General features: G+C 35.8%; 1 protein-coding gene across 1 annotated transcript; it reads left to right on the plus strand.

Annotated features, from left to right (window-relative positions):
- The first annotated feature begins 165 nt into the window (after positions 1-165).
- Positions 166-17623, plus strand: LOC110466240 (caspase-3-like). Its single transcript, XM_021522636.1, has 9 exons — positions 166-261; positions 1036-1179; positions 2128-2323; positions 3863-3975; positions 5728-5895; positions 8561-8792; positions 10423-10509; positions 11634-11743; positions 13655-17623. Exons 2-9 carry the CDS (start codon positions 1036-1038, stop codon positions 13811-13813), a joined length of 1209 nt encoding a protein of 402 aa, XP_021378311.1. The 5' UTR covers positions 166-261; the 3' UTR covers positions 13814-17623.
- Positions 17624-20124: the final 2501 nt, after the last annotated feature.

Consider the following 20124-nt stretch of genomic DNA (forward strand, 5'->3'; position numbering starts at 1 on the left):
ATCGTTTCCGGAGTTGTGATGACAACAATATCATTAATCGTTAACTTTATCTGGAAAGCGATAAATATAAATGAACAATATTAATACTTGGATATGTAATAACGTTTTCCCTGGATGTAATATGTATGATTGTTTATCATATCCGTTTCCGGGGTCCCAACCAGAGCCTCTCCGCCTCCGTTTAATTTTTTATAATTGGAAATTTGGCAGTTCGTCAATGCGGATGTACATATATATGTAGTTTACGTTTAGGCCTATGACGTAAGTAATTAAATATTTTGTGACACATCACACATCTTAATGAGTCAAATGAGTTTTCATGACCTCCAAAACATGCACAATTTAAATATATTTGCAAATAACATAGATAACGAAGTTAGAAACCCGTTTTTCATGCTAGTAAAATGGAAAACGAAAGTACAATTTACATTGTCAAGTATATGTAAATCATTATTATAGAAATCGGGTATTTTGGACTACATTGTCAAGTGACAATTATTGTTCATTAGTGCCTTGTACAGTTGAACATGTTACTTTTTATAAACCATTAATCATCTTTAATCTAGGCCTATAGACATGTGGCAGATTTTGATTGTAGTCCTACCACTGTAGCTACATGTATGATTATGGTCGCAAGTTCTAGCTTCGATCTAGAGGGAATTTCCGTTTAGCTCAGTGGTAGAGCAGTTTAATAGGAACCTGGAGATCGAGGGTTCACTCCCCGGTGGAAGCACGCTATTCTCTTTCCGGCTACAGACATTTAGTACCAGTGCAGGAACACCAGTTATGCATAAACATGTATAAATATATATATTGAGCTTCAGAGGTTTGGGTTCAGTATAATGGAAGAAGAAGAAAGTGTTAAATGATATTCTCTGCACACAGTTTTTTCTTCATATTTTTCTATCCAAAATATTAATAAAAATACTAAACATTCTCCTGTCTGTATTTGTTTGTGTTTCTTCCATAGACAAATTAAAAAGGTATAAATATTGTGGTGTGGACAATTTTTGTACAGTTCAATTATCATTTCAGATGGACGAGGGATGGAAGAAAGACCTTTCTACAAATTTCAGTATTATTGTTAAACATGTTGATGACCCTGATGCTGTAGCGGAATATCTCCATTATGACTGTAACCCCCCGGTGTTTACTGAAGAAGATGTGCAATGGATGAAGGTATTATAACATTATATATAATCAAGTTACATATACATGTACATGTATGTAATTTAATCCTAGAAATAAAGAATAACATTTACATGGTTTCCTCAAAGTTCAGTCAGAGCACAATTAAGAATCACATCAATTTTTCTTAAAATCAGCTACATTACGTTTATTTAATAATCAAAGTGGTTTTTTTCAAAGACATATTGGGTGAAATTCTATAATACATACATTCTGTAGCTTAATGACCATAAGAAACAATGGGCTAGAATTTAACTGTCAGACCATTTGTCATGTCAGTTGATGTCACCATGCAAGCTCTAGGTTCAAGGATTGGATCTCATACTCTCCTTACCTAATTATTAGTAAGAAACCAATTCCCAATATCGCAGATATATGTATATTAGGTGAAGAGAGGAGACCCTCTGTTTACCACCTGGTTGAATTGCTGTCAGGACATGGATGGAGGTTACAGGAGGTCAAAATGTCAGGTTGGCTGAGCTGCAGACAGGGGAGAAGTCTTGTGATAACACTGCATAGCCCCCCAGTTGTCTCTGTGTCTCTGTGAATTAACGCTTATGTTGATAGAGAATCGAAGGAACATAGTTCATTTAACTATATACCACATCTGTTCAGATGTGTGATTTATGATAATGAGATGATTTAGGTAGATGAAAAGCAGACCCCTGATATATATATATATATATATACATAATGCTTTGCAAATTTAAACCTGCCTAATATTTCATAGCCTTAATGATTTCTAAATTGGAAAATACATGAAAATCCTATGTCCACAGATCTAGACATTTTTCCAGGCATTTTCCTATGGATAAAATCACTGACTGCCAGGGAGGATGTCTATGAATAATTAAGACAGTAAAAATGACTCAATGGATGATGTTCATGAGGAGCAATGGAAAAACGAATTACTGCATACATTTCTTGATTCTTTTTCAGGCTCTTGATGAGTCTACCAAAAACAAAACAAGAAAGTTACTCCATAAGCTGACGTTCAAGCCAAATTATCCGCTTGTTGCACTTTATAATGCTTTTAAAGAAAGTGGAAATACAGCATTAAGGAAATGCTTGGTGCCACATGTGGAGAGCTACTACAAGGCACAGAAAAAGGACATCAGCAAACCCATCCCTGACAGTAAGTTCACGTGTGTAGTCAAGTCAGGATTGATGCATTGCATCTGACTTTATTTTAGCGACGAAATTCCGAGCCCACAATTGTATTTTAATAGATGTTAGTATAGTTATATTTTCCAAATTTGGCAACACATACTTCATGTAGTCTGGCAGTAGACAGCCCAGAAAACAGTTTTGACTGTTTCCATAACAACTGTAATAGGTGGAAGAGAAATCGGATGCAACACCCAGACCAGGGTTCAAACTCGGGACCCTCAGAACTCTAAACAAACACTCATTACCAATTGAGCTTACTGTTCACAGGAAATTGACCCAGTCCTGATTTGCTCCATCCTCGATATCCAGGGGTTACGCTCACGTACGCTCTCTGCACACCTGGAATATGTCATAGCAAAATTGAGGGCACAAAGATAGGCATTTGATTGGTCTCGGGTAAAAATACCTGACCAATCTCTAGGCTGATACAAATGTACCTATCCTTTGAAGATTACAAAAGAGCACATCCGACTTCAAAGTCGGTCAAGTTTTTTTTTATGTACCTCAAAGGATCTAACTAGTCTTCTTGTCTCATCAACAGGGTGAGACACACACTGAGCCTTCAGTTTTGCTATGACATATTCCAGGGGTGTATAGAGAGCGTAGGTGAACGTAACCCCTGGATATCAAGGATGGTTTTGCTCCCTGCTTTAACAAAGTCTTTGAACCCAAAGACAATCGTGAGCCCAACATTTTGCGCCAAATATGCCACAACTACTATAAATAGACCAAGTTTATTGTGAAATAAAAATGGTAAAGCATTTTTTTTTAAATAATCTTCTTAGCCAAACCTCGCCAGTTAAGCCTTGATTCTGAATCCAGGTCAAATTTGGTGTTATAACATTATATGGAAGATGTCAAAAAATAAACCAACATTTTTTTTGTTAAATATGATGCTTCTGTTATTTAATGTTTTTCTCGGATATAAATGACAAGTGATAAAAGTGAAATGTACTGTGTATACTGCATCATAAAGATATATAAATTTGTCACCCTGGTAAAATACTAGACACTTCCTACCGACACAACTAGGGAGAATTTCTCTTTAGCTCATTCGGTAGAGTGTAAGACTAGTAAGCCAGAGGTCCAGGGGCTTGACTCCTAGCAGAAGCTTTGAAAAAATAATGACCTCTGTTACATTGGCGCCCACGTAGGGACCTGGGAGTTTTGACAAATATACTCAGTGATACTTTCACAAGAATCGCTATGACCCCTTGGCGAGTTCTTTCCTGGAGGGGGAGTGTGTCACCTTTGTAAAATACTAGCTGCTTTCTCCCAGCACAGCTAGGGATAATCTCTCTTTAGCTCATTCTGTATCGTGAAAGATAGTAAACCAGAGGACTTCTAGCGGAAGCATTGAAAAAAAAATGACCTTCTTTACATATTGAAAGTTTGTTGTTCGATTGTTGTTCGATAATTGACCTAGATTCCTACCTGAACACATTAGTATATATAGGTGTCCTTTGTAATCATTCTGATATATTTTTTCTCTTCTTATTTACAGACAAATTACCTATGACGGACCAAACCTGGAAAGAATTCCACCAAGTAGATGCTGTCACATGTCAGATCGATTCAGCTGGCTTATTGAAGACCTATGAGGACACAAACCATAACGTAAGTGCATGAGGCTGTACCTAAATGTAACAATGTGTGTCGAAGGTCAGGCAGGACTAACGGTAGACTGCACGGGACTAACAGCAGCTATACTTGTAGCTTTTATAGTTGGTCAGAGCAAATCATTTCAGAGGGTCACATGTTCAGGATTTAACCTTCCATGGGTTTTTTCAACATTGGTTTTTGTGTCGCCTGCAATGCGAGGTGACATAAAGGTATCGCTTTGTTGGCGGCGGCGGCGGCTGCGTCATTGTCAGTGGCATCGTCCGAAACAAGGTCCATGCAATAACTTAATTGAGTTTCCTTGAGTTGATTGAACTCAAACTTGGTACACATATTGCATACCAATATAGCATGAATGAATTCACATTTCAGAAGTTTACATGCAGTTTTAGTGGAGTTATGCTCCTTTTATTAATTGTCAAATAAGGGCATTGTGTAGTAAATGGAAGAACTTTTTTTTTTTAATCAATTCCTTTTGAATTTTGTACAGTAATGCTAGAAGCAAGAATGTTCAACACACATTACAGGTTTTTCTGTTGAGTTTTATTTTTCCGCGTTTTAGCATATCACACTTGACATACAGATGTAGCAAGGCTGTTCATCGTTTTTGCCGTTAATTATGGCTTGGTTAAGCGATAACTCAACCAAAACACTTTTCTCACTAAAAGCGCTGAGCAGGCGACACATCCACTCCTCTGGAATTCTTGTTATTAAGAACATCCAGCATCAGCCAAAATAACTGGTTCAGTTTGGATTTTTGCCTGTTTGGATTAACTTTTTCTAATGTACATGTGTGCTTTGTACATTGTAAACCTACAAAAATTTGGTTGGTTGAAATTGCATTTGGCCTGTTTTGAGGAGAGTTACTGCAAAGCCTGATTCCGTTGCACACTCCTGTACAGTGTTACAAACTATTGCTTACATTTACTAACTCTTGCATCCATCAGATATCCACATTGACCCTACAGTACATGTATGTTTAGTAGTGCAGCTTGTTCTGTGGAAGGCTGTTCAGGTTGTTTAATATATAAACTTTATTTATTTTACAACAATTATGAAACAAGTTATTTCAATGTGAATCACTCTTGTTGGCCCGGATGTTAGCGTGCGGGGGGTCTTAATAAGGGAGGAACCGGAGTACCCGGAGAAAACCCATGTGGTCGGACAGGTGACCCCATACCTTGTCACGTCTGATGGGGGAATTGAACCCCGACAGCCTTGGCGAAAGGCAAGCGCGCTATCCACTGCGCCACCTGCATGACCTCCCAGTTTGTTTGAATAACTGACCTCAACCCATTTCAACATCAAAAGGGTAGTATATAGTACAGATGTAAATTAAAATATTAAATAATATAACATCTTCAAAGCCAATAGGTCCACCGTCATGAAATTTGTGCAGTACATATATAGCTTACTGAATTGAGGATATCAGTTTTGTTCAAATGAATTACCTTGACTCATTTAAATTTCAAGTTCACGAGGGTGAAATGTAACTAAAATTTTAAAAAGATTTCTTCTTTAGAACCATGAGTCCTTAGAGTCAGGTTTGGCCTGTGGTTAAAAAATAGCTAAATGTTTACAGAGATAAAATACTGGCATGTTAAAATTTTTTAGATTTCTTCAGAACCATAAGATCTACAGTCAAGATAATGAGGTCTGTATATAAAAAAGTACATAGTAGCTTGCTGAAGAAAATGAGCTGTAACGTGCTGAATTGTTATCAAAGTGTTTTCGTTAATATCATTACAGTATAAGATGACGAAGGAAACAAGAGGGAGAGCTGTGATAATAAACAATGCCAATTTTGAAGAGCAGAAAAAAAGAAGGCATGGTTCTGAGAAAGATGTAGAACTTCTCAAAAAAACACTCACACAGCTACACTTCGATGTTAAAGTTTATGAGGACTTGACTGCTGTGGTGAGTTCAGACTACTACAAATACTTATTAAATGATGTACAAAGACTTGCCCTCTGAGGTAAGTTCAGATACTATAAATACTAATATACTAAATGTATGAAGGCTTGACCTCTGTGGTAAGTTCAGACTACTATAAATACTAACTAAATGTACAAAGACTTAATTGACCTCTTTGGTAAGTTCAGATACTATAAATACTAACTAAATGTATGAAGACTTGACCTCTGCGGTAAGTTCAGATACTACAAATATTTACTAAATGTACAAAGACTTAATTGACCTCTTTGGTAAGTTCAGATACTATAAATAATAACTAAATGTACAAAAACTTGACCTCTTTGGTAAGTTCAGATACTACAAATACTAACTAAATGCACAAAGTCTTGACCTCTGTGGTAAGTTAAGATTCTACAAATACTAACTAAGTGTACAAAGACTTGACCTCTGTGGTAAGGTCAGATACTATAAATACTAATATACTAAATGTATGAAGGCTTGACCTCTGTGGTAAGGTCAGATACTATAAATACTAACTAAATGTATGAAGACTTGACCTCTGTGGTAAGTTCATGATCAGATACTATAAATACTAACTAAATGTATGAAGACTTGACCTCTGTGGTAAGTTCAGACTACTACAAATACTATCTAAATGTACAAAGACTTGCCCTCTGAGGTAAGTTCAGATACTATAAATACTAACTAAATGTATGAAGGCTTGACCTCTGTGGTAAGTTCAGATACTACAAATACTTACTAAATGATGTACAAAGACTTGCCCTCTGAGGTAAGTTCAGATACTATAAATACTAACTAAATGTATGAAGGCTTGACCTCTGTGGTAAGTTCAGATACTACAAATATTTACTAAATGTACAAAGACTTGCCCTCTGAGGTAAGTTCAGATACTATAAATACTAACTAAATGTATGAAGGCTTGACCTCTGTGGTAAGTTCAGATACTACAAATATTTACTAAATGTACAAAGACTTGCCCTCTGAGGTAAGTTCAGATACTATAAATACTAACTAAATGTATGAAGGCTTGACCTCTGTGGTAAGTTCAGATACTACAAATATTTACTAAATGTATAGAGACTTGACCTCTGTGGTAAGTTCAGATACTACAAATACTAACTAAATGTACAAAGACTTGACCTCTGTGGTAAGTTCACACTACTACAAATACTAACTAAATGTACAAAGACTTGACCTCTGAGGTAAGTTCAGACTACTACAAATACTAACTAAATGTACAAAGACTTTACCTCTGAGGTAAGTTCAGACTACTACAAATACTAACTAAATGTACAAAGACTTTACCTCTATGGTAAGTTCAGACTACTACAAATACTAACTAAATGTACAAAGACTTTACCTCTATGGTAAGTTCAGACTACTACAAATACTAACTAAATGTACAAAGACTTGGCCTCTGTGGTAAGTTCAGACTACTACAAATACTAACTAAATGTACAAAGACTTGGCCTCTGTGGTAAGTTCAGACTACTACAAATACTAACTAAATGTACAAAGACTTGACCTCTGTGGTAAGTTCAGAAACTATAAATACTTACTAAATGTACAAAGACTTGACCTCTATGGTAAGTTCAGACTACTACAAATACTAACTAAATGTACAAAGACTTTACCCCTGTGGAAAGTTCAGACTACTATAAATACTAACTAAATGTACAAAGACTTGACCTCTATGGTAAGTTCAGACTACTACAAATACTAACTAAATGTACAAAGACTTTACCCCTGTGGTAAGTTCAGACTACTATAAATACTAACTAAATGTACAAAGACTTGACCTCTGTGGTAAGTTCAGACTAAGAAATGAACTTTGAGGTTCCGGTAAGTTCAATTGGATAAAGGTATATCTATAATTATTGCCCAATCACTGCTCAGAACTGCGGGTATATATTTGTGTGTACTATAAAATATAACTCCTAAATCCTGTGTATGACACAATTTAAACTGTTATGAAAATGAACTACAGTCCATTTAAATTTTTACATGCTTTGTGACCATAGATTATAAAAGAAATAGAAGAGAACATATCCTACATGACCTTATAAAAATCCAGAATGCTATCACTAACTCCAAAAATGACTTAAACCTCCTTACTTCAGTCAAGCTTTTCTTTCACCATGAGCTCTCATTCGGCATCCATTATTAATTTTGTATTTTTTTCAATTGGGGAATCAAATATATTAAGTTACAGAGGATCATGGGAATTCCCACAATAGTTACCCTGACAGTACATGAACTGCTATGAAGCATTCTCTGACAGCTAAGTAGCAGTCCTCCTTAAAAGCTTTAACTTAAAAGCAGTCATATTTTTGGACTGTTTAAAAGGTAAATAACAGCTTATTACAAACTACTAATAAAAAAAACTGTGAAAGAAATGTCAAGGATGACTAGCTTAATTCAGCTGTTCACTTAGCCTTGAGTTAACATAGAGTTTCAAACAAGTACATTGTGTTAAAATTACTGAAGACCAGTTTCATATCAAGGTCATATACCGTCATGGATAAGTTCAAGGTCATAGCAATAGAGGCTTTAATAATGCCCCAAGTCCTTAAGTTTTTGATGGATACAGATTACACTATACTGCATGTTAAAAGTACTACAGCAGATTGATGATTTTGATTGGCAGGATATAAGGAAAACACTCAGTGAAGAAAGCCAATCTGATGACCTCAAGTCTGCGGAGTGCTTTATCCTGGTCGTGATGAGTCATGGGGTTATTAGTGGCATAAATGGCACGAAAGATGAAGTTGTCAAATTTGACGAATTTGCAAAAATTTTCAACCCTACAAAATGTACAGCACTCAAGGACAAGCCAAAGCTCTTCTTCTTCCAGTCATGTCGGCAAAAAGGAGAACAAGGTTTTTAACATTCTATTTTCAATTCAGGGTCATGAAGTTTGCTTCTGAAATAGACATTTTTCTAAATGATGTGAGAAAGAAAAAGCATGAACCTTTTATAGATATATGTATTCAATTTTCACTCTGTGTAGAAATAACTCATTCACCCCTGAAAACACTTTTGAACTCTTCCAATTCAAAGGTTGGAATAGTTCATTATGAAATTTCAGGGGTGAACTAGTTAAGATTCTCTGTAATGTTATGATATCTAATCCTTTACAGGGATATACAAGATTTAACCCTGCGTAATGATATACAAATGTATAAAATCCCTAATATAACAGTTTGTATCAATATAGTTTATGTGCAATGCCATCACTAGGGATGGGCAATCATTTCTTATATAAATGAGGTTGGTTTGACCACTGGGGCCAGGGAGGTGGGGCCCTGAAGAGGAACTTAGCTAATTTTGCTTTAATATGCATCTCCTACTTAATGCCAGTGAGGATTTCAACCAAATTTAATCTGAAGCATCACTAGGGGAGGGCAATAATTTCTTAAATAAATGAGGTTAGCTTGATCCCTGAGGCCAGGGCTGAGGGGCCTTGAAGAGAAACTTAGCTAAATTTGCTTTAAAACGCATCTCCTGCTTAACGCCTGAGAGGATTTCAACCAAATTAAGTCTGAAGCATCACTAGGGAAGGACAATCATTTCTTAAATATAAATGAGGTTGGTTCCACCCCTGAGGCTAGGGGGGCGGGGCCCTGAAGGGGAACTTAACTATATTTGCTTTAAAATGCATCTCCTCCTAAATGCCAGAGAAGATTTCAACCAAATTTGCTCTGAAACTTCATTGGGGGAGGGCAATCATTTCCTAAATAAATGTGACTGGTTCGACCCCTGGGGCTAGGAAGACTGGGCCCCAAAGAGGAAAATTATCTAATATTTTGCTTTAAGATGCTGATATCCCCTAATTGCCTGCAAACATTTCTTAATTGAATGAGGTTGATTTTACCCCTGTGGTCCTAAGAAATGGTACAGCTAGATTATCATATTCTATGGTGTAGTTTTTATAAATTGTTAAAAATTGGTCTCTAGGTTTATAACAGCTTATAATTGAATGAAAATTAAAGTATTGTCTAATTACACCCTGTAATATGACATATTACTAATTTCAAAATCTGTTAACATGGCAACTCAATTGAGGCCCCTGATTAGTTGAAAGTCAGATATTGTGGTCCCAGTTGGGTTAGAACATAGATCTTGTCTGGATTTGAGGAAATTTCATATAAAGATGTACTAATGCATTCAGTTGTATTATGACTTAAATATAAAACCAGGTGAGCGATACAGGTCCAATGGACCCCTTGTTTAATTTGATTTTTTTTTTCCCAAAATATTTTATTTCTCCAGCCAAATATTATATGTGATATACTGATAAGTACTGATAAGTATATATATATAATTTGATAGAAACTGCCAGGGTTGGGGAGCCCTGGAGTCAGTCTCCTAAACATATTTGATATCAATTTTAATAGAACAATTAACTAACGTTGGGAAGCAATATTTCATTTCTAACCAAGTGTATAAAGATAAAAAACAATTAATGTAATCAGTATAGTTGATGTATTCTCCATTTACTTGATTAAGGAATGGACACTTCCATGGAGCAGAGAGGGAGAATTCAAGGAGTGGAGAATAACAAGGATTTCTTGTTTTCTTTCGCCACAGTAGAGGGTATGTAAAATATTAATTAATGGATAATTATGATCATATGACAGAGTAGAGGGTATGTACAATATTAATTAATGGATAATTATGATCATATGACAGAGTAGAGGGTATGAACAATATTAATTAATGGATACGTATGATAATATGTCACAGTAGTGGGTATGTAAAATATTAATTAACGGATATGTTTGATCATTTGCCACAGTAGAGGGTATGTACAATATTAATTAATGAATAAGTATGATCATTTGCCATAGTAGAGGGTATGTAAAATATTTGTCATCCTGGTAAAATACTAGTTGCTTCCTACCGACTTGGCTAGGGGGAATTTTTCTTTAGCTCATTCGGTAGAGCGTAAGACTAGTAAACCAGAGGTCCAGTGTTCGACTTCTGGTGGAGGCATTGAACAAATAATAACCTCTGTTACATTGGTGCCCTCACGTAGGGACTCGGGGGAATATTTACACAGTGACACTTGCACAAGAATCGCAATGTCCCCTGGAAAACTCAGGACAATTTCTTTCCTGGACGGGGAGTTTGTCACCCTGGTAAAATACTAGCCGCTTCCTACCGTCTCGGCTAGGGAGAATATCTCTTTAGCTCATTCGGTATCGCGTTTATTAATAAGACTAGAAAACCGGAGGTTCTGGGTTCGACTTCTTATGGAGGCATTGAAAAAATAATGACCTCTGTTACATATTAATTAATGGATATGTATGATCATATGCTACAGTAGCCATTTCATTGATATAAACAGTTTTTTTTTCTTTAAATTATTAAATATATGTCGTAATAATTTGTTCAAAATTAATTAAACAATACACAAGGAAAATTAGAAATTATAGGAATCTGTTCCATGGGACCAATTCATAATATTACTGTCTATCGAACACTTCAATAGTGTTGCTATTCAGGAAGTTAGAACTCACTGTTTCAAAATGAAATATGAATACATTGTACCTTGCAAATTAAGGGAAGTAAATGTAAGCTTGAAAAAAAAATCTGATATTTTTTTGTAATTTACCGTATTAGAGAGAATACTTCAAGCAGAAAAAGCTCATTCTTTGCAATTTTAACCTGTGTAGTGATACCATTTACCATAAATGCTGATTTTGTTTCTTGTACAGGGTTTCAATCTATGTGTTTTGATGATACTGGAGCCTGGTTTATCCAGGCATTGTGCTGGGTCCTCAAATATGATGCACATAGACTACACATATTGGATATGCTCACCAAAGTAAGATATTTTCTTTTCTAACATGTTTAAATCTCAAATTAACTAAATATAACTAGTGTGGTTATGACACAAAAAGGACCACTTATGACTATTTGTTGTTGCGGGGCCGCAGTTGCCAAGTGGTTAAAGCATCTGACATTCTACTACCACTAGCCCTCCACCACGGGGTCGTGAGTTCGAGCCCTACACGGGGCAGTCGCCAGGTACTGGTAGTAGGTCAGTGAGTGGTTTTTCTCTGGGAACTTCAGCTTTCCTTCACCACCAAAACCTAGCACGTCTTTAAATGACCATAGATGTTGTTAATAGAGTGTAAAAAAACACAACCAAAATGACTATTGTGGATGCATTCCATATGGTGAATTTTATACTCCCAGATATTGAAGTTTCAGAAAAAAAGGTTCATAGGGATAACTGCCAATCTATCTGTCCAGAAACATGCATGTTGCTTTTAGGGTCATAATTATGTCTTCCTTTCGATTAAATGGAGACATTGTATCAATATTAGTTCTTCTCCTCATACAATCTTGTTGACTTAGTCTTATCTGTTAAAAAAAAAAAGATATCTTGTTGAAACTTGAAGTAAATCTACATTACCCACAGGTCAAGATGGGGAGCAGTACACTGTGTACATGTTTAGGTCAGCTTGACCTTCACCTCTAGTTCAGCTTGACCTTCGCCTCTAGGTCAGAAATTAATAAATAAAAAAGGTTTTAACTTTTGTAACCTGAAACATATCATAATGAAATTTAAAGTGTATTTTACCTGGAACCTAAGAAAAAACACATATTGAATGAATTTTCAAGTTCACATGATATGTGAACTAGATACTTCAATTATATAAAAAAAAAATATATTTGTTTCTCAATCAATCCCCTACACCCACTTAAAATCGTGAACTGTATTATATATTTACAATATATTTGGCTACCAAGTTTATTCAAATGAATGACTTTGACTTATATTCATGGTCACAGGGGTCAAACATGTTAAAAATATTTAAATGACTTCTAATGAATAACCAAAAGGACCAGGATGATGATATATGGCCAGTATCATGGTAGGACGAAGGGCTACGAACTTTGTTTATATGAATGACCTTCACTTATATTCAAGGTCACAGGGGTCAACTATGTTTAAAAAATTAAACGACTTCGGAAGAATATTTGGTTAGTAGCATGCTTGGATGAAGGGTTATCAGGCTTTAACATTTGAATGACCTTGACCCACTTTCAAGGTGACATTTAGTCAAATATGCATAAACATGACCTAATCTCAATAAACAAAAGGTCTTGGGTAGTGATATATTGCAAGTTGCATGCTGAGATGAAGGACAATACAGTTTGTTCAACGTTATGACCTTGTTTGACTTTCAAGATCACAGGGGTCAAATTTGTTAAAATCTTTTAACAGGTTCTTTTGAATGACTTAAAGTCATAAATACTGATATTTCAAAAGTAGCTTTTATTTTAGATCACTTTTAAGGTTACAAGTGAGAGATTACTACCAGGTGAGCCATGCAGGCCCCTTGTTTACAATGCAGTATAATAATGACTAGATACCTGGGTGGTCGTTAGATTGGGTTGGTTGGTTGGTTGGTTGAAGGGTTTTACGTCTACACTCACTGACGAAGTCGGTGTTCGGTCGACGTGAGGGGGTCAGTTGCCGCTTTCCAGGCCCTTGCGGATTCAAAAGTCCGGCCCATAAGACAGCTCCTCAGATGCAGATAGGCTGTCACAGCTACTGTTGTCCACGGAACGACGTCCTTTGTGTAGTCCTCGCTGTCCTCCTATGTGGTCGTTAGAATCATATACTATTATCTATAGTATTTACATATTAATGTCAGTTTTAAGATTGATAGTCACCATTGGTGTACATGTACGTGTTTTGTGTCTGATAATTCTTCTGTTTTAGGTAAATGCCTTGGTGTCTGGTATGGAAGAGGAAGGAAAGAGTTGTTATTTTGTACCAGAATGTAGGGGAAGTCTGGTGAAAAATGTCTACTTCTTTCCTGGTGTGCGTGGAGAACCGAGCAGTCCATTGAAAAATGAGAAAAATGGAGCAGTACTGTAATAGAGACTAGAAAAAAATCTTGGACATATAAAATAAAACCCAGCTTGGTTGGAAAAACTTTAAAGTTCATTACCCACCCCCCTATCAGAAATTGAAGGTTTTTATATTATTTTCTTTTGTTTTTGTGTCCCTCCATGCATGCCTGCTGACTGTGGTTTCTGAAGTACATCTCAGCCACTGTTTCTGAAATGGGAAGCAAGCATGGCCAGTACATCATGGAATAGCAGTGTGTCACATCCTAAAATTAATTTGACCTCAATTTGACTTGGACCTAAACTACTTAAATAATGGTTTCTGGAGCATATGTCGGCAGCTGGTTCATTAATAGGAATTTGTGTTTATAGGTGTATCATGGGAAGGCAGTGTGTGGTTTCCTCGAAAGGAGGTCACTGGGACCTCAATTTGACCTGCATATACATATTTATGACCTTGACTTAAGTATAAAAAATAATGGTTTCTGCAGTACATCTGAGCCCATGTTTTATGAATGGGAATCAATCTTTGTAAATAGGTTTATTCTGGGAAGGACTTGTGTTTCATCCTATAACAAGGTATCTGAGCGTTCAGACCTATGACCTTGACCTGAAGTACTAAATACTGGCTTCTGGAGCTTATCTGTGCAACTGTTTTGTGAATGGCCATCAAACTTGGTAACAGATACATCCTGGAAAGGAGTTTTGTTTCTTCCTCTAACCGAGACCTCATCAGTCTGACCTTTGACATTGACCTTAAGTACTAAAAATTGGCTTCTCAGAGCTCATCTCTACCACTGTTTTGTGAATGGCCATTACACTTTCTATATAGGTAAATCATGGGAAAGCAGTGTGTTGCATCCTAAAATGAGGTCTTTGTGACCTACAATTGACCTTTTATCTTTGAACTCAAGTACTTAAACACAGTGTATAACAAGTTTCAGAAGCATATACATCTAGACTACCATGTTATGTAGGTACCAGAATTAATGTGCATGTACTTTTTATAATCAAGGAATATGTCAGGTAATGCAATTGATTCAGTTCAATCTCAATATGGCCCCAGGTTTAAAATACAGTGTAGGCCTAGGTCTACATTGGCTACCATTTTATGTATGGATATCAGATTTGATGTAATAAGGTCGGGTGGTAACAGTGTGGTGTAATTAAATGAGGTTTATGAGGTCAACATCCAACTTTTTAACCTTGACCTCAAGTACATGTACCTAACACTATTCATATATATAGCTGCAGGGAGCAGAGGTCAACAGGGAACCTCTGCTTGTGTTAAATCTGGTTTATCTTAAAGCCTTTAAGTTTTGATATTCAGCCTCAACAATTTCGGGACTTTCTCATTGATACCACTTCATTTATTAAATAAGTGGGAAATTATGGATTGAAAAAACCTGAATTGTCACCTTGACCTTTGACCTCTAATGTTTACAAGCTTTTTCCATTATGATATTACAGAACAACTTAAATATGTGTAGTAATACCCAATTAATTATACTTTTAAAGCAAATGAATGTTTACTTAAAATTCCACCTAAGCGATCTTTTAACTTTCACGGCTGACCTTCAGCTTTTGCAGTTTTGATATATCTTTTTTGGCAGTTACTGCAATATATATAACAACTTTCATAAATATTTAAGGTTAGGGTTTGTAACCATCTTTGACCTTGACATTTGATCGACCCTTATCATTTGATGTCTCCTGATACCATTTGTGACATATAGCAGGATACTTGTAATATGTGCGGCGATATCAATCTTCTTTTATTTACACTCAAAAGGCGAGTGCACTATGAACTGTGTCACCTGACCATCCATAATATTCTTTAATGTCTGACCACAAAATAGGAATCAATAATCATCAAATTGATTTAAAATTCAACTTTATTGGAACTAAAAGTTGTATGGAATAAAAATAATGTTCAACAAAAGAAAAACAATAACAAATGGTACATGGTAATGCGTAGAGTCAATTTTAATATGCTATGGCAATATTTCAGAATTCGATATCTCAAAAAGAACTGGCGTCCCATAAAACAAAACTGCCATCTCATTAAAACCATGCAATAACAAGTGTTTATAACACATATATCAAAAAGGAAAATAAAAACCCATGCATCAGTTTTCGTTTCAAAATCATACAAGATGCATGTGGATTTCAAAGGCAGTTTTTATTTTGTCATTTGTTGTCTAATGTCCCACACTTATGACGACAGGTACCTAGGGAGCTACTGCCAAAATTACAGCTTACAGAGTTTCCTCTGGCCCTGACATCAGACTTAGAAATTTTGACAGACAGATCTCTGGTGTGGGGCAAGAGCCCCCTGCTACATGAAAACGTGGAGTTCAACGTTAACGTGACCTACAAATTTGAACGATTGAAAACCGAAGACTACTGACGGAATTGAGCAGCTGTTGGTGATAATAAGAGCAGACTTTCATCAATAAATAGTCCATTTGTCGATATATGTGAGGTATGTGTTGTGTCATAGTCGATTTTTGCTGTCAGCACCTCAAAACTGCACGACACCAAACAGTGTCGGAAAATTCCACGTTTTCATATAGCAGTGCGCTCTGGCCCCACACCAGACATCTATATGTCAAAAAGTCTTAGTCTGGTGTACATGTCAAGGCCAAAGGAAGCTCCGGCTACCAAAATACAAAGTAGGGTAGTTGGAAGTAAAGATACAGCTACCAAGTGTTGGAATTTGGGAAGCAGATCAATGTTGGTGTCCTCTATGTCCTTTAACTTATTCACCCCTGAAATTTCATAATGAACTATTCCAACCATTGAATTGGATGAGTTCAAATGTGTCTTCAGGGGTGAATGAGTTAAACAGATCAGTAAGAAAACATTGACTCTGCGTGTGGACCCACTGTGCAAAGGTGTCAACCTCTGAAACCTCCAATGAGAGAGATCTCCCTCCTACCACATTTCAAATGAGGGAGAAAGAGCGTGAAACGCGACTAATACTGCTTTGCTCTATCCATCTTTCCCTTTTTATACGTCAAAATAATTCCGAAAAACATTGATATGATTCAGACACAACTGTTATATGATAATTACACACATCCTGCAGTAACTAGGAGATCATATGACCACAGGATGTAGATTTCGAGTTTGTGTGAGTTTGGACTTGAATGAGGAAGTTTCATGGGAGATTGGTAACTTTTGGTCAAAATAATAGAGTCTTCTCCCTAATGATGGAGAGTTAACAGCGATGGCTGTGCCACAATAACCGTTTCTTCACAAATGCAATGGGATAAGCAGGTCTTTATTTCACATTGAGGGGGGGGGGGGGGGATATTCAACCCATGAGAGAAGAACTAACTTACTCATTAAGATATCAAATATGTTCTGTTTATTTCATACAAAGATATTGGCTTCCACGAACAAATACACTATCTCTCCAAAACTGTGTTGCCAACTTGTGTTGCATGTCAATGGATGATGCTCATAGTTTGTTATGTTCTGCAGTGAATTCCCGCCAATATTACCAAATATTTTGATGTGTTTTGTTTATGACCTTGAATGCGTGATTTTTAGCCATCGTGATATTGCATGGAAGACAATAGAAATAAAGTCAAGATTGTATCATTTCAGACATAAACGTGTTTAAAAAACATGTTTTTCTTGAATATTCACATGTATTTTCAGTGTTTCCATTTGAAATGAGATTTTATCAAACCAGTTCTCCAGTTATCAGATCAGTATACAGAATGTAGGTGGTCAATGACTTTTTAAAGTTTCATAGAAACTGTTTGTCTTTGCTTTTAGTTTTTAAACAATTACTAACGAATGACATTTTTTTAATAAACTTACACCATAACTCAAAGCATCATGTTGTTTGTTTGTCAACAGATCATTAGGGACTAGAGTCATCCATGAAGTCATTATTTGAAAATCTTTCCGAAATCAATGGGAAAAATATGGTGTAACTACAAGTTACCTGAGATCTATATATTCGGCTTTGTGACATTTCTAAAGAAAGTTCCAATTGGGAGCTACTCGGGAATGGTTGCTAGAACAACAAGGGGCATTATCTCAAGGCTTTTCGTGAGTGCATTTTTCGAAATGATGTTAAATCCGTTTGATTTCTTAATGAGGATTTGAAACCACAAACAGGACAATAAAAAACATCTACTCCTTGATTAAATTACAAAATATGTTCATCGTATCTTAAATCGGTTAGTTAGGCACCTATTTCAGCATGTTGAAAGTAATCCAGAGTTTCAGTGGTTTCGTTGGCAGTCGTGCTGATACAGTTGTTGTTACGTGTATGCGTTAAACAAATGTAAACTTATAACCGTGACATTGTTAAATGAAAAGATAAACTTTGCCGATCGTAGATTTTAAAACCCGTACGTCTGCATAATAAAAACCTGACTATACAGCTGATACCCGAGTTAAAGGACAGCCTATTCTGTCTTTGCGTATTGCAGAGTTATCTTCTCTTGTGAGCAAGGATTGATTGTTACGTCATTGGTTTGTGTGAGAAAATTAAGTCGTTTTCTCAAAAATTGATGACGTTACTCTCACAAACAAATGACGTAACAATCAATACCTGCTCACAAGAGCAGATAACTCTGCAATACGAAAAGACAGAATAGGTATCTTACATGATTTTTCTTGGCCCGTATCCATGAAACTGTTCTCACACTCGAGCATGATTTCTGTGCTCAAGTCAACTTTCTTGTAACCTGCTTAAATCATGTAACATGGTCAAAAAGTCAAGTGTAAACAGTAAACGGCTTAAATTCTTTCATAAATTCTAAGATATCATTGACGAGATATGATTTTTTAATTTGTTTGTCACTGACAAAAGAAATTCGGTTTGAGCACAGACTCTGGGTTTGAGCACGAAAACGGTTTCATGAATACGGGTCCTGACTTAATCGATACAATGTACATACATGGCAAACTATTCAGTCCAACTTATTGTCAGTAAAGACATGTTAAGCCTTAGCGCTAAACTGAGTTTACCACATCAATGTCTAGAGGTTTCATTTAACAACTTACCACTGATGTCTGCCCAGTACATCGGGCCACATGTAAGTTTAGAGTTGCTGTGCATATATCATGTCAATGTTCAAACTTGAATAGGTGCTTCAGAGGTGCTAAATTCACATTACTGCTAAGTTGTGCGCATTTATGCGTAATTATAACAATAGGTCTAGCTGTCGTCCTAATTGAATGTTGCAATGCTATATTAATCTGTGACAAAATATTGACAAAATGTGTTATTGACATAGGTATACGTCTGGAACTTTTTTCATGAAACCGTTCTCATACTTGCTCAAACCAACTTTCTTATATCTTGTTTAATTCACGAGGCACGATCAAAAAGTTAAGTGCAATGAATTTAAAACATATTTGGCTAAAAGTCTCTCCAACGTTCGTCAGAGTCAATTGACACAATGTTCAGGTTTTCTCAGTAATTTATCAGCAAAACAAGACATAAAGTAAAGCTTGAGAACAAAATTTTAGTTTGCGAAAGAAAATAGTTACACGACTAGCGGTATTGGTAACTCATTGAGCATTGGATATATTCTAGAGTACACATTAAACCTCAATTTTATACTGGAGCTATCTTTCTTTGAAAAGTTTTCTCCATTAATTACACCAACCAAAGTGTTAAAAAAACTTGTTTGATTTAATGTAAAAAAAAAATGACTTCTTGTTTTATATCCCCTGGACAAGATTTCACTAAACTGAGGTCACTCTTTTCGTTAATTTAAACTTAAATCCCAAGTAGAACAAATTAATCGGTAAGGAAGGAAAAAATCACTATGACATATATATGTAGTAATTTTGTAATAATGTAGATTACTTACTTACTTCGGCTGAGTTCACATCTTATAGATGTGTTGTATGTGTGAAGGTGTGTGTGACATGTAGGCATGTGGGTATGCAAGTATGTATAAGCTTGAGTAGATGTTTACATATTTAAATATTATACATGACCCGAAGTAATCATTCTACTCTCTGAATATTGTTTAATACTACATACCATCAATGCTAAATCTATTTCTCTTTATATATATACATTATTATCTATGATATCTATTATTTACTTTATTCACTTGGACTTGGTACCTATTGGAGAGGACTTATATAGGCTGGCCTGTTGTCCAATCCATCTGTTTTTTAAACAAACAAAAAAATGAATGAAATGAAGGAAAAGGTTTTTGGAAGATTTATATCCATTTCTCTTTTTGAGCCCCGCCCCTTTGCCCACAGGGTTTGGTTTGGTTTGGTTTGGTTTTGATTAACGTTCTATTAACAGCTAAGGTAATAGGATGTCTAGACCAAATTTGTTTAAAATTC

Source organism: Mizuhopecten yessoensis, unplaced genomic scaffold (assembly GCF_002113885.1).
Source record: "Mizuhopecten yessoensis strain PY_sf001 unplaced genomic scaffold, ASM211388v2 scaffold11125, whole genome shotgun sequence".
NCBI classification, from domain to species: domain Eukaryota; kingdom Metazoa; phylum Mollusca; class Bivalvia; order Pectinida; family Pectinidae; genus Mizuhopecten; species Mizuhopecten yessoensis.

Excerpts from the sequence above, each read along its gene's own strand:
- LOC110466240 (XM_021522636.1), top strand. The coding sequence starts at position 1,036 with ATGGACGAGGGATGGAAGAAAGACCTTTCTACAAATTTCAGTATTATT. Across the intron at positions 5,896-8,560 it reads ATGAGGACTTGACTGCTGTG|GATATAAGGAAAACACTCAG; the intron begins GTGAGTTCAGAC and ends TTTGATTGGCAG. Across the intron at positions 8,793-10,422 it reads TCGGCAAAAAGGAGAACAAG|GAATGGACACTTCCATGGAG; the intron begins GTTTTTAACATT and ends TACTTGATTAAG.